The 16418-nt window shown below is 35.8% G+C and overlaps 1 protein-coding gene across 2 annotated transcripts; it reads right to left on the bottom strand.

Annotated features, from left to right (window-relative positions):
- Positions 1–697: 697 nt before the first annotated feature.
- On the bottom strand, positions 698–14865 carry METTL16 (methyltransferase 16, RNA N6-adenosine). 2 transcript variants are annotated; one of them, XM_081344977.1, is made up of 10 exons: positions 14840–14865; positions 14515–14661; positions 13183–13385; positions 10107–10247; positions 9453–9568; positions 6536–6678; positions 5402–5471; positions 3465–3554; positions 1771–1944; positions 698–1679 (listed from the first exon to the last, which is right to left on the bottom strand). In XM_081344977.1, exons 2-10 carry the CDS (start codon positions 14640–14642, stop codon positions 1071–1073), a joined length of 1674 nt encoding a protein of 557 aa, XP_081201103.1. In that variant the 5' UTR covers positions 14643–14661; positions 14840–14865; the 3' UTR covers positions 698–1070. The 2 variants fall into 2 exon arrangements, with proteins under 2 accessions (XP_081201103.1, XP_081201104.1); XM_081344978.1 differs by lacking the exon at positions 14840–14865 and having other exon boundaries at positions 13219–13385; positions 14515–14773.
- Between the last annotated feature and the right edge of the window lie 1553 nt (positions 14866–16418).

Below are 16418 nucleotides of genomic sequence, written 5' to 3'. Positions count from 1 at the left end.
GATTATATTAGCTTTTTTGGCTGCTGCCGCACACTGCTGGCTCATAATTAAGTGATTGTCCACTAGGACTCCGAGGTCCCTCTCACAGTTCCTGTTTTTGAGCCATACAAATGGGTAACTAAAACTCAATGCACAATTTCATTGAGACTGAGAATTATATCTGACTTTGTGCTGTTAATTTGAGGATTTCACTCCGAAATAAAGGACAGAATCTAAAATGGGCCTGATCAGGTGAAGGAGGTCTCAAGGTGAAATGGGTGTTGTAAATCTTTGTAAAACTCCAATTTTATTCCTTAAATTTGCTCCAATTCAAAAAAAAGAAGAGTAAATTATTTACCTTGCCTAGCCTAGAGGATTACAAAAGTGATATTAGTGAGCTTTGACCCACTAACTACAGATTTTGCATTTTTGCAATAAATAAATTGTTGTTAATGAGGCACTCTAAACCTTGGATTCTGTTTTTAGTAATAGAGCACTGCAACTTTAAAACTTATCAAGATATAGCAGAGAACAAATTGTATAGTTTTTTCAATTCTATAGCAAAAGAATCTAAATGGCATTTTTGTCCAATCTCTGTTCTTTCAAACTTGAGATTATTATTGCTTTAATGCAATCCAACATGTGGGAGCATTTCTAACAAGGGGGCCAAGATATGGATATAAAACAATTTCTGAGCAGTTGGAAAAGCTGACAACAATTTTTCACAAGATTTTTTAATGCTATTACAGTGCTGCTCTTTTATATGTAAGCTGAAACAAAAACACTAAAACTCTATTACACAAAGGTGATGATTACAGGGAAACGATTCAGATTAAGCTAGTTACATTTATGACTCACTGAAATCAGTAAGAAAAGACAGTTATAACATAAATCTGAATTATTCTAGTGGAAAGCAAGCACAATTCATTTTTTGTTTGAACAGCATGTTTTGTTTTAACTAATCACAAACACCTCAAATTTCAGACGTTTTTAGAAACTATTACCTTTAAGAGGTGCCAGTGTGAACGCTATTAAATACAAAAGCAAGATTACAAAAATAAGGGTAATTCTTCCATACATCCGTGTGTCTTTTAAGTTGTGATCAAACGAAACATCTGATTCTTTAGGTAAGTGCACAGTTGATTCATTAAGTCTCTGTTCTGTCCATCAATCCAGTGCATTTCTATTAAAATATCAGGACCTTCTTTCTTCACAATTAATACACATTTGAAAAGGAACCATTCCCCTGAAGTACTATCATTCTGTCCAGTTTCAAGGGCCAGGATGTCAGTAGCAAAGGTCTTAGTCCCTTCATTTTGATTACTGGAATTATCTTTGGATTCTGAAATAAAGGATGGTTCCTCTGTGCTACTGCTTTCCTCAGTGTATCCCTGGATACTTTCATCCTGAATTGCAGGTGCATCATTGAGTCCATCCCCCTCTGATGACTCAACATCAAGACGAAGTACCTCAGATGATTTTTCAGTAGATCCATTTGCATTTCCTTCACACTCATTACTGGATGTTTTCTGATTCTTTTCTTCGGCTGATTGCAGAAAATCTTCAGACGCTCGAGGAAGTTCACGTAATTGCCTAACTCTGTCCCTCTTTTTTCTCCTTAAATGAATCCAGGAATTTTCCACAGCTGTTAGAAACAAGCTGACCTCATCTTTCCCACACGGAAGTGTTTTATGCTGAACCTATTGAAAGGGAATACACATCAAACTGTAGCGTGGCTCTTTTTTGGCTACTAGCCGTTGCCCGAAGCAGAATTTTTAAAAGTTAGCCTACCTTCAGGTCAGTGAGAAGTTTTCTAATCCATGCTGCAACCACTCCTAATCCTTCAACAGCACTGATTCCTACAGATGAGGCTTTCATAGCTAACTCTTTGGCTGTAGATGCCAAGACAAGAAATATGATTGGTTTCCGAGGTTTTTCTAGTTTCCTTTTCTTAGAAGGAGGTGACTGAGGGGGAAAGTACAACATTCAAGTTGAACAAAGTAATTAGAAAACAAAATGATATCCTGAAGAACATGAAGAGAACACTGAAAGGACTTTGATCCTAAGGTATGTATACTTAGTGAGTTCACAGAAAGATCTGCTATCCCATTCTTCACTAGGCAGCCACCCTCCTCCCCACAAAATGCCATTGGAAAGCCACGTCTGAACATGGTGAACACAACAGAAGGGATTATCAATGGGACTGGGAAAGGAAACGGAATGTATGAAGACAGAAACCTGGTTTTGCACTAAAGAAATTCACAAAAGAGAACCCCTTAAAAAGGGATGCCTCGTTATTTAGAAAGCTTCTGTCATTTTCCAGATATATATAGTTGGGGAGGTAGATGTTGCTAGAGAAGAAAGCCACAATGAGGTCGTTTCCTTCTGTGAATTTTTCTAATGTGATGTTCCCTACACGTTAGCATGCATCTTGTATATTTTTTGAGCCAGCTTAAGGATAAGTGCATATTCTAAGTATTCTGGAAACTGCAGAAATATAATTACATCACATCTGAGGGATGTGGAGCAGTGGGCTAATGCCTCCTTAAGTAACACCAGCTGCCTGCAATTAGTGCAGGTTCGCATCCCACCAGGCTCAAGGTTGACTCAGCCTTCCATCCTTCCCAGGTAGGTAAAATGAGGACCCAGATTGTTGGGGGCAATTAAGCTGACTTTGTAATAATGCCGCTTGGAGTGTGTGTGAAAGCCCTAATAAGCAGGCATATACATAGAATGAAGGCTACTGCTAAGCTTGTAAGCTGCCCTGAGTCTTCGGAGAAGGGCGGGATATAAATGGAATTTTAAAAAAAAACAATTCTAGAATTATCATCTCCTCCAATTACTTACTAATAAGTAGTTGAATTATTTTCAGTATCTTCACTGTTTGCTGAAACAATGAATACCTTTTGACTGACAACAGTCAAAAGGCTATCTCCCTGGGGATACGAGATGACATTCCAGGGGGTGTGAAAACTTGGGTTTAGAAGTTTTGAAAATTATACTGTATGTGAATAATTTGTTATTTTGAGCTTTTGTAAGGGGTGTGGTGGCTCAGTGGGTTAGGACGCTGAGCTTGTCGATCAGAAGGTCGGCAGTTTGGCGGGTCGAATCCCGAGTGCCGCGTAACAGAGTGAGTGCCTGTTACCCGTCCCAGCTTCCGCCAACCTAGCAGTTCGAAAGCACGTAAAAATTCAAGTAGAAAAATAGGGACCACTACGGTGGGAAGGTAACAGCGTTCCGTGCGCCTTTGGCGTCTAGTCATGCCGGCCACATGACCACAGAGACACCCTCGGACAAGGGCTGGCTTCTTTGGCTTTGAAACGGAGATGAGCACCGGCCCCTAGAGTCGGAAACGACTAGCATGCATGTGCGGGGGAACCTTTACCTTTACCTAAGGGGTGTGAGGTATAGAAAAGGTTGGAAGCTGCTGCTGTAAATGATTCCCCACAAAGACTCAAAGTAGGTACTGAAAGAGAACCACTTACTGGAACTCTGACATTTTCATAGAAGCTCCAAGCCAGGGCCCACCGCATAGTACGACCTTGGCAGAATTCAGTATGGGTGACTTTAGGAACCTTCACAGAAAAATAAAACCAGTCTTAAGTTTTTTCAGTTTTCCAAAAGCTATGAGGGCAATTCAGAAATAAACCTCCATTTGGTTATCAATGACAGACACTTGCAGATACAGAACTTTTATTATACATGTTAAAAACTACAACATTACTTTTCAAAATAATCGCCATTCAAATTGAGGCACTTGTCGTAACATCTTACAAGTCTTGAAATTCCTCACTTGTAGTTGCTCAGCGCCAAATCTAGACTCTGTGTGTGTGTGTGTGTGTGTGTGTGTGTGATCAAAAACATCTCAACAGAACTGCTTCAAAAGTTCTTGGGTGCATCTAGCGGTGTGTGAGCATTATTGTGAATCAACACCACACTAGAAGGGATGCCATGGAAAATCCCGCCAAATGTGAACATGCCAAAAGAGTACTGCTAGTGAACTTCATGAAGCATGGTTCAACCATCAGTTCAGAAGTCTATTGTGAAACGTTACAAAAACTCAGACAAGTCATCCATAACAGGCGTCTGGGCATGCTGACTTCTGGTGTGGTGTTAGCTTATGGTAACACTCGCCTGCACACCGCTAGATGCACCCAAGAACTTTTGAAGCAGTTGGGGTGTTTTTGATCACCACCCTCCATAGCCCAGATTTGGTGCCGAGCAACCACTAATGAATTTCAAACCTTGTAAGGCGTTATGACAAGTGCCTCAATTTGAATGGCGATTAGGTCAAAAAGTAGTGCAATACTGTAATTTTCTAACATGTATAACAAAAGTCCTATATCTGCAAGTGTCTGTCGTTGATAACCAAATGGAGGTTTATTTCCAAATTGCCCTCGTATATTCTGCAGTTGTCTAATGACAATTTAAGACATCTGACATAACATCAAAAAATATCTCATATTGATACTGTATTTTTTTATAATTAACCTGTTACAAAAATAAAAAAATAAAAATAAGGAATAGTATGAAGAGGAAATCTGGATAGGTTATAGCCCACACAAGTCTTGAAATATAGTGTCCAGCTCACAAAATGCACTTCCTCAAACATGCTGATTGGCAGTTCAGTAGGTTAAAGGGAAAGCACAGGTCTTGCAGGAGAGATGGTATGTGGAGTCTAAACTCTGCATGCTGTTTTCTCATTTTGCTGTGTGTGGGTGGGGAGGGCTGGATTTGAGATTATGTAAATTGGTGAGCATATATAACAGACATTGTACATATACAAGCTTGTGAGTGAAAATAAAAAACATAAGAGACAAATTTCTATAGGGGACATTTTTGCCCAATTTGCATAGAGCCAAATAAGACTGTATCTAAATATGCAGATAACAGCTGGTCTGAAGACTACTATAATCTGAATATGATCATAATATGATCAAATTTGAACTGACAACTTCATGTTACATGTGATTCAGCCATTATGTTTAAGCAATGCTAATGATAGTCTTGAAATGAACTTTTGTACATGCTAGTTGTATGATGTCCTTTGACTGTCAGATAGGATGGAATCAGCAATTTCACATAAACATAAGAAAAACCATTGTTTCTGCTCCAGATGTCTATGTAAAGTCCATATGGAAAACAAACAAGGTACAGTTTACTGCAAAAGCAAATTCTGAAATGCGCATCCCCAAATAATATTGGCTTCTAATATATCTATACTCAAGAAAACAGTGGTTTAATGCTTCATTATAAGAGTGTCAGAGCTACTGTTTTTTCTTCTTAGAAGTTTTTATTGTTTTAACTAAAGCTAATAAACAACTTAAAGACTATTTTTTCAAGATGTAACTTTATTTAAGTGGCAGTCTAGTCACGAATTTTAACTAACAGATAACATTAGTGTCTTTAAAGAACTACTTACTCCATGGATTCGTAGTTCTTCTTTCAATGGTGCCAAACTGCATTTCTTTCCCAACATACAACTATACCACCTTTAATAAGGAAAAAAAATTTCAGAACCACGTAATGGGAAATAAAGTTCAAGTAAAGGAAATATATTTCTATATCAGCAGAAGAAACCATAGACTGGATGTATTGGGATGGCTCGCTTTCTTGGAACCAACCTTTTTCAAACAGACATGTCACTCTGAGTTTTTTGAAACAGTAAAACAACTTTACATTAAGATACAAATAATTAATATTTATTCTTGCTTTATTTAAAACTGATATTCTGAGTTTTAATTTCTTGGTTGATTGTTTGGTATTAATCCCTGCTTATCTGGAAGCTGGCTGCTGGAAAAAAATGTGCTCTGGTCTTTTTTAATTGTGAAAATTAAATAAAAGAGAATGAAAACATGTATATTTGCCACCACATAAACATCATGATTATGGGCACCTTGTGGGAGGGTGGATTGTTATTTTGGTAATGGAGCATTTGATTAGCGTGGACTGATTTTCAATAAAACTTGCACTTCTAATTTGCTGTTGTTTCTATTGATGAAGGATAGTATGCTGTTTTCTTCCTCTCTAAATCTTACAGCAGCACTGATGTTATTTCACTGGGTAATGAAACGTTTGCGAGCAAAGAACCAAGCTCAAATTCTCCTTTCATGGACTCCTTTGGGATATTTACACATGGCACCTTGAATTAAACAGACTATTTCGGATACAAAATATATTCCATTAAAAAATCATTACACATATTGATTAGACTTTCAGTCAAGTTGTAATATTTGTGGATGTCCATATTGTTGTGAATTACATACCTACTACATAGGAACTGATGACTGGATAATGAAAATGGATTCTTTACAGCCTGCATATTGTTTCTTATTATTAAGAAACTTGTTCTTCAACATTGGAAAGTTAAATTTATGGCTACAATTCTTCACTGGATTGAAGGAAGTTATTCTGAAGTTAATTATGATGTATAGGCATCGTGTGTGTGTGTGTGTGTGTGTGTGTGTGTGTAATAATACCATCATTTTGCTTTTCTTTAAATACATACAGTTTATACTAAATATCAGTGTTTTTTTAATTCAATGTAACCTCTTACCGTAATCTTTTTTTAAGTTGCAAACTATCATGAATGATTCTCTTGACGAATTCTAGCTCTCCTCCTTCAGCCATGATCTCAGTTATGCCTCCTGTATTGACCGAACTAGGAGGGGGCCTTCTAGGATTACGAGAATTTACTCCCTAGAAAAGAAAGTATTTGGGTTGAAAACTAAAATGTAAACAACTAATAGTTATTACTGATTTTTCCTGTGAGATAATTATGTCATATCTTATTTTCCTTTGATTAACATTTTATTTTTTTCTGCCATTATAATATTAGTTCAAAAAACAAAACAGATAAAAGCAGATGAAGCAGTTGATAATAGAACTGGAGTAATCTCAGGAACCAGTAAATAAAAAGCGGGAATAGCTTAAACTAAAATGTGCCATTCATTAGAAAGATGAAATTAATTGCTTTATCATAAACAATTGGATAATGGTCAAATAAAACAGAGTGAGCGCCTGTTACTCGTCCCAGCTTCTGCCAACCTAGCAGTTCGAAAGCATGTAAAAATGCAAGTAGAAAAATAGGGACCACTACGGTGGGAAGGTAACAGTGTTCCGTGCGCCTTTGGCGTCTAGTCATGCCGGCCACATGACCACGGATATGTCCTCAGACAAGCGCTGGCTCTTCGGCTTTGAAACGGAGATGAGCACCGGCCCCTAGAGTCGGAAACGACTAGCACACATGTGCGGGGGAACCTTTACCTTTTACAAATAAAACAGAACACCTGTTGGTAAACTGCTTAAGAATAGATTCTAGTAACTTATATTTTTACATTTTCTTAAAAAAAAATATTGGGTGGCTTTTCTAATTACTTTCTACTGCCAATAACCAGGATATCAATAACCTAACCTCTCAGCCCTGTGCTACATGTATTCTCCACTACTATAACAGTAGTATCAGGACTTGTATTATAAAGCACATAATAAAGAGTTAATGTACTGTTTTGTAGATTTGCTCTAAATAAGAAAACATAAAATTCATGTAAGGACTCATACTGTTTTACTTTAATAATAAACATTAAGAGCATCAAAATGTATCAGAATCTTATCTATTTCACAATGAAAAATGAATCTTTTACTATTTGCAATTCTAATGCCCAAGAGATAGAATGACAAAGATGAAAAAAATTATCTCAATTTTTAAAAAAGTAGTGAAGAACTGTAGAACAATTTGTAGTAGCTAATTATAATAAATATATTTAATAATGGCTTTAGTCTCACTATTTTTTATGATGGAAAGATTTTTGCTAGAACAGAGAGGCCCTTTTTCAGAAGATGTGCTAGAAACATTTGATTTATACTTTTACTGTTATCAATTTACCTATATAAGCACTACATACAACACTCCCCTCTTGAATTAATTTGGGTAGAATTCATTTGTATAATTGTTATATAATAAAAAATCTAAAATCATTAGTGTGGTAATAAATTTGTTATAGAACTTTAGCAATATTTGCTACTACTAAAATGAGGTCATAATTATTGGAAATACACACCTACACAACCATGCATAAATAAACACACTTCACAAAAGCAAAATTGAAAAATGCAACATTGTTTTGATTTAAAAAAAATAAAAATGGTTGGTAACAACTTTGATTAATAGAATTTTCTTAGATTTGAAATTATGAGGTCAGTACATATTGTCTTGTAACAAGTTGAATGATTCACTTTACAATGATTGGACCTTACAATTAACAATTCTCATTAAAACAATAAAAACCGTATCTAGTTATAGTAAGACATATGTAGTTCATAATTTTAAACATTAGTTTTAATTCTAATCTCCCCCTCCAAAAAAACAGAAAAGAGGAAAGATTGTTAGGTAAAAACATGAATGCACTCCTGAATATTTAATCTAATAATATCTGTGGTCCAAGACATACTTCCACAACATCTACATTTCTGTTTCATTCCTTTAAGAGGCCAAAATCTATTATAACAGTAAATAACTATTACAAAAATACATTGGATAATAAGGGTCTTTATAGCACAGTATTCAGATTTTTATGTCCACATTTCAGCAAATTCTTCAAAATTTTCCTGGTAACTCACAAAAATACATTAATTAAAGGCCAAAAGAGATGATCAAAGGTATTGAAATAATTATGTAAGATACATAAGTGAAGCTGGTATTAAGAATGGAGAAATTTGTTGGGGGGAAAAATACTAAGTGGCAGTTTTTCCAATTTTATGGCCTCCAAATGTCTGATTTCAAATACCATAATGTAAAAAACATCCGGGTTGGGAATTTATGAGAAAAGTCCATTATATTTTTAACTATTCACACTAAGAAACCTCTGTAGATTTGGCAGCAAACAAATATTTATGAAATATAAGTAATAATGCTGGTATTATTGCTCTCTACAAATAACAATGAATGCATGAGATAAAGGTGTTCATTACCACAGGTGATAAGATGAAATAGACTGACACATATTCAATGGAAATATAAAATGTAAGTTCTCAATTAAAGTCCATTGTGAACTTAAGAAATTATATGGTAAACAGGGATAGGAAATCACCAAGAAATTACAGCAATATAGGTCGCAGAGTGAAAAAAAGTGAGACGCTTTCATAGTTCTCAAAGAAATAAAATGTAGGTATGTATCTACTCACCAGAAACGAGGGTAAAAGACTGTACATCTCCTGTTTGTAAGCATCTCAAAAGAAATACTTTTTGCTAGTATGAGAAACAAAAAGCTGGACTAAGATGGGTCCTAACCTGAGGGATGCTTTACTTTAAGCATTATGCAAATAAGCAAATGGGATAAAACCATTTTTACATGTTTAGTTTCAATTATCAAATCACCATTCAGCTTCAAGAATTATAAACATGAAATGTCCTTTCAACAATAATATTCATCAAATGAAGAAAAGGCTCATTGATAAAATCATAATAAACAAACCTTTGCTTCTAGTTGATTGGCAAAAAATGGAGGGTTGCACATACAGAAATCATAAATAACTTCAGACTCTTCTTCTAAGGCATCCAGGAGTAATGTTTTTTGTGGTACTTTAACCACTAGAAGAAAAAAGAATAAGTAATTAGTAGACAATCTTTCATTCAAACATTAGAGATCGTTCCTAATATGTCAAAATGAAAAATAAACATTTATGTAGTTTATATTAGTAAAAAGATTTTAAAATATTACACAGCCTTTTTGAGCTTCACGTTCAGAACATGTGAAGTATATAACTCACTCTGGACCTTAGATTCTCAGTTTAATAGCTATATTTTTATTATAAACCTAGTGGTACTTCATTGTAACAAATGAACAATTAAAAGAGATCACCGGAAACTCATATAGTCAAATAAATTTAATTATAATTAACCTTTAACACCTTCTTGTCATTATTTTATGTTCTTAATAGAGTGACTGGAAGAAAAGCTAGAAGTTTTGTTAATTGATATCCTATTAATTGCCAGTACTCTTTAACAAAGTAGTTTAAAAAGAATCCTGTGAATCAAATATAAATCATGTAATTTATATATAATTTTGTTTTTAAACAACAGATAAAGAACTCTGCCTAGGCATTATAAAAGAGAAACAAAGTGTTACCTTTTATAAGATCAGATAAGTTATTTTGCTCTACATTTTTCTTGGCATAACTGAAGCACACATCATCCACTTCTGTTGCAATAAAATACCATCCATTCAAAGTTGCACCAAGTAATGGGTAAATACAGGATGCACCAGTACCTATATTACATTCAAGGAGAAATCTGATTAATTAAAAGTGAAAAATAGGAGAGAATTCTGGCCCTGTGTGGTAAGAGATTGGTCACCCCTGCAGCTAATTTTCATCCTGCCTAGAGACCCTAATGGGCCCAAGCCGCCCCGGAGAGGCGGCGAAGAAAGAAGGGTGCCCCGGCGACTCTGGAATGACGGCGGTCGTTCCGTTCGTCTTGGGGAAAGCCTTCTGACCTGACAGGAGAAAGGCTGTATTTCACCGATCAGCCCAAGCTACTTGCAACAAAGTTCAAAAGAACTAACCAGCACAACAGTAAACAGCTTGTTTGAAACTGGGTGAGGAATCTGATTTTCCCTTTTCTATTCTACACTTAATTTCCTGGAAAAGATCCCCAAGAAGCAAAATACCTCCGAAAGTGAAGTAGGGGGACTTCCACCCCACCCTTATAGTAACGGAAGTGGCGAATTAAAATTTCCATGGAGGATCAAAATATATGGTAGTGAAATAAATTTATAAACTTGAAAGCTAAAATTTAACTTTGAACAAGTTTAAAATTGTTGAATAGTTAAGACTCTCATTTTAAAGACCATTGTTCATATTGAAAACTAAATATATGCTGACATCTAATGGTGGAGGAAGATTATGACAGTTATGATTTCCATAGAGAACTTGCCAAAATCTGGGAAAAACTAATCTGTGTTTGTGACCTTCAATGCTTTAATAACAAAGAACAGTTGTGACAAAAAAAGACAACAATCTGGGCTGCAGACAAAGAGAGAATTATAAACTTAAGGAAAAAAAATATTTTTTGAACTCTTTGGATTACAAATATCTATTTAACCGGGACTCTAAAGCTATTTGCAGATAAGAAGGAAAACTTCAACTTTTGGCCATCATGGATCAGAGACATGTGGATAGAACACACCAAGAAAACAGAAATACCAATTAATTCAAATAACACTGAGTTCAAATCACAAAAAAAACAAACACCAAACATAAATTTGAAAATATAAATCAATCTATTTCTAAGTTAACTCTACAACAAAAAAACTTTCAGGAAACAACAACAGAGAAGGAGCAAACAAAACAAATAAGTGGACATAAAACTGAAAGACAGAACATAACAAAGCAAGAAAAAATGATTTAATCCTAGTGGGGAAAAATTTACAAGAAATGAAAAAACAACTCATTCCTTAAGACTACAAAATAAATCTGAGGACAAAAAAACAGATTGGATTAAATGGAATGTAGAGATGTTGAAAACATCAGAGAGAAAGGAAGTGATAAGAGAAGCAAAGGAGAAAAAGTTTTTCAAGAAACATGGAAAGGCAAAAGCCTCATATAAAGACACTTTATTCAATTTTACTTCTTATACCTACAGCAACAGTCATGAATATATGGAAAAACTTTTTGATTCAGCAAAACACATTGATCAAGAAAGATACTGGTCAAAGGAAAAAGATTAAAGTGAAAATTAAGAAAATAAGATGATGGGATCTACCAGAGAGAATATATAAAAAAGAAACATTTGTTTGAATATGGTTAAAGAAATAGAAACGATTCTAAATACATATGTCATTCTAAGAGGGATGAATTCTTTAATATTGTATGCTTTTTTCCCCTTTTAATTTTATTTCTTGATGTTTTAGATAATTAAATGTGTTTGAATTTAGGGAAATTATAATGTATAAAAAAGAAAAAAATGTTTTGAATAAGAGTTGAAGGACTAGATGACTAGACACATTAAATGGAATATTTAAAGATTAAATATATTTTAATTATGGTTAAAAAGAATGAGAAATTTGGGGAATGAATATATATTAGTGTAGGAGGAATATATATTTTAAGTAGTATTTTACTTTTCATGTTTCTTTACTCTTGCTCTCTTTTCCTTTTGTTTACTATTTTTAACCTATTCTTTAAGAAATGTAAAAGTGTTGATGGTTTATATGGGAAAAATGGATTTAAATCTTTAAATGTAATTAACTGCTGACAAAATCTTAATCAGCAAGAATACTTTGAACTTTATGGGAGAAACAAATCTAAATAAGGACTGTAACAGGATATAAGATGAGGCAACCAGAATGATTAGATAGAAAAGAAATATACTGATGTGATCATTATTTCTAGGAATATTGGGAAAATCATATATGTAACTGTTATTTATCAAAATAATAAGAACTGTATTAATTCAAGCTTTGCAAAGAAAACATTTTGGGGAAAAGGGGAAATCAACTAAATGTACTATGTGGATTATGGATTATAGAAACCAATTGTTAATTATTTTTCTTTACAAATGTAAACCCAGCAAACACACTGTTTACCAACTAAGTGATTTATGTTTTAAAAAATCAATAAAATACATGAAAAAAGGTGAAAAATAGGAAAAACATACTTTCATGCCTTTTCAAGGAAATCACACTTAGTCTATTGCAGCAATGAATTACTAAATGAATTCTGCATGAAAAAGAGAATCTTTTTTGCTACTTTTTAGGACATAAACAGCAAGTAAAAAAATAGGTTCATTTGAGGTTAGCTCAGGGGTGTCAAACTCAATTTCATTGAGGGCCGCATCAGCATTGCGGTTGCCCTCAAGGGGCCGGGTGGGTATGGCCAGGGTGGGCGTGGCCTACTGGGTGGGTGTGGCTAGTGCGTATGGCCTACTGGGTGGGCGTGGCCAGCTCTACATCGTTGGCATCAAGGGTGCCTATGGGGGCCTGGGCAGGAGTGGGAGAGATCTGAGGGTCTCTGGCAGAAGGAGGGTCTCTGGGCCAGGGCCAAGGCAGTGGGGGCCATTCCCTCACTGTTTCCAGGATGGCTTCGCGGGCCACATGAAACCACTTTGCGGGCCGGATCCGGCCCCCGGGCCTTGTGTTTGACATGTCTGGGTTAGCTTAATTCCTGGTTGACTGCATGATCACATCCATGTAGTCTACAACATACCTATGTCTATTCCCCACGTAACAGAACCTTTAGTACCAGTATCTTGCTGAGCAATTAGATCTTCAACCCAGTGGATATAGTTAAGTCTCAAAGGAACAGTTGGAATAAGCCTTTCTAAAGGTATATCAATCTGAAGTCCAAAATCTTCTTTCAGCAGTGTACATGTCAGGGCTCTCACTGCTTGTGGATCCTTGAAATTTACACTGGAAGATATAAGAAACAAATAGAGAACTGTGGAATGAGTAAACAGATAAAAACAGGCTTTAAATAATCTGCTATATATGGAGTAAACTGCTGTTGTTTTATAATCATATTCTCAAAATGGGAGATCAAAGATAAAGCAGTATTTATCTAGTACGAGTCTAGGGACGGTAATAGTTGCCAAATATAAATGGATCCACGACGGACCCCTTAGGAGATGGTGTACTATAGTCTCTTTCAGAATTGCTGCAATCATTACCTCTCAAAGAGAGGCATTGTAACCACTGGTAGCTTTCTTTGTCCCCTGAATAAGCCATTTAGGTTCTAGCCCACAAATAGAGAGAGACAACCTAAAGCGCTCAACATTGCATTCACCGGAATTGCCACAAGATAGCTAAAAAAAAACAACCAAGCACCTGTCAGAACCCATTTGGATTCATAAGGTCAAATCATTTTAATTAACCAACTTAATATATAAATCTGGCTACTATTTCCCATTCAACAGGCATAAGTGCACACTATGTGAAAAAAGTGGTAGTAAAATCTCACGTACATTCTATAAGCTTGTGAATACTATCAAAAGGACATTCATGATTCCTTTTTATTATGGATAATTATCTGGCAGATAGTGCAGCAGAAATAATTTTAAGACAGGCTGAATGAGCATTGTCTATCAAATAGAAATCTCTAAAAATGTGCAGTAGAGGTACTAATAGTAAAGAGGCTTGAAGATCACCAAGGTGGTAGTGCATCCAAGCACCTATTGTGCATAAGTACAAATGTTAAAAACTATACATTTGCAGTATTTTAAAATTAGTAACTGGAGAGATTTTTTCTTTCTTTCTCTCTGTCTACTTCCCCTTCTTAGGAGTGAGATTTTAGACTGTGAATCCTATCCCATCAGATGGGAATTGATGTTACCTAGTTAGGGTAATGAAACGTCTGCAAGAAAACAACCAAGCTGAGAGAGCACCGAAGACCCTTCGTTTCAACCCTGAGCTACAAATATTTTCCTTTATTGGTACTGTGAATCCTCTTCCAGAAAACCTTTTCTTATCCGGTGAAACACTGTCTTCACTGACAGATATTTATATAAAGAAAAAATATAAGCAGGTGCGCATGCTGACCTACCTCACTCTTCCTGACAAGTTAACTTGCACGTGCTGCTTAAATTCTGGATATTTGGACGCCAGAAAAGCGAAGTCAGGAGGTTTGTTTTTGTACCTATTTCTCGCATGCATAGATTTGTTGAGGGCCATCTGGAGGGCCGAGCAATACCTACTGATACGAAAAGATTAAGAGATCACCTCAAAAGTGCGCGGTCCACCCAAAGACTATCCACTCGGATGTCTTCCAGCTAGATCCCCTCCCCCCTCCCCCCCCAAGAGAAGAAGGCGCAGAGAGAGAGAGAGAGAGACGGAAGCTCGCCCGTCCTGAGGGAAGAAGCATTACAAACCACCGTTCAAGTCTCTTTGGCGCAACTGCGCTCCTCCTGCCACACACCGGAAGTGTACCGAGTGATTTCGTTTGCTTTTTTTAAAAGGAAGTCGTATAGGGCCTCTCTGGACGTCGACACCTCTATGGTTAAAGCCGGTCTGGTTACCCACCTTCCCTTGGGAAGCGGAGGGGCGCGAGGCGTGTCGGGGATGTATCTTTTCTTCATCGTGAGCGAGAACTAGTACCACCACCCCTCCCCACAACACACCTTGGGTTGCTAGAAGTTGTCGTTCACTAACTGGAATCTCGCATGCCTACCACTCTCAAAGTTTAAAAGAACACTGAAGTGTATTTTAAAAGTACAATAACGAATAAAGAGCAGGTTGGGAATTATACAATATTATGGCGTACTAAACGTGAACCTCTAAATAATTGTGTAATTAGCACCACTCAGTTGTACTCCATCTCCCAACATTTAAAGCATGATTTGTGCCTACACAGATAAAGTTTAAATTAAAATTTAATAATAATTTACTATTTGAATTCTTTTACCATGCCATATCAACTATTAACCCGAATGTCTAGAAATTTCTAGATATCAGAGTAGGAGCAACTGGATCTCCAGACTAATAAAATATTTAGACATTTGCAGATGAATTGATAAGTAATAACTTGTAATATAATTCACAGGTAATACTTTTAATTTGCATAGTTTTAAATTTTTAATTGCTTTTCTATTTATCTTATGATCTGTAAACTTCCCAGTTTTTTATCAAGGAGATGGGTGCCATATAAATTAAATAACTGCATTTGTGTCACCCTCAGTAAGTAAATCAGGCAGGAATCACAACCAGCTTAGCTGATGTTACTGTATTGTAAAGTTACATTGTCTATGCTGCACACATGAAAGAAACATGAAAATATGGAACTGTTGAAGCACATCCAGTACACCAAATACAACTGGTATATCTGTGGAAATATAAAAGTAATGGCTCTGCCCGGAATGCACTTGACATATACCAAATACTAATTTTACATATGCAAATGGGACAGCTGTGCAAGAGAGTCCCATTACATTAAAAAGAAATGGCCACCATTTCAGGCAAAAATGTTGCACATGAACCACTTGTTGACTCGGCAAAGATGTTTTTGCCTCTGCTTCACATAAAACAGATCGATGAAAAATTTTGTGAAAGCATGAATGAGGAAGGTGTGGGTTTTTGTTATTTGAGACAGAGGTTTCAAAGAATTAAGTGATGCCAAGATTAAGGAAAGTATTTTTGTTGGTCCACAGATCAGATACATCATCAATAATAAGTGGTCTGAAGATCTGTTAGTGGGGCCAGAGAAAATCACCTAGTAAACATTCAAGGATGTTCTTGAGATTTTTTTTTTGGCAATTACAGAGCACTAAATATATTCAGCTGGTTGACAAACTGTTTACAAGGCCATGAAATGCAACATGTCACTGAAGATTCATTTTCTGTATTCACACTTGGATGTGTTTCCCCAAAGTCTAAATGCAGTAATGAACATAGTTCATTTCATTAGGGTATTGCCATAATGAAAATATATCAGGGCAACTGGAATCCATCAAG

Source organism: Vipera berus (genome assembly GCF_964194415.1).
Source record: "Vipera berus genome assembly, chromosome: Z".
Taxonomy (NCBI): Eukaryota; Metazoa; Chordata; class Lepidosauria; order Squamata; family Viperidae; genus Vipera; species Vipera berus.
This window is presented reverse-complemented; position numbering and strand designations above follow the sequence as displayed.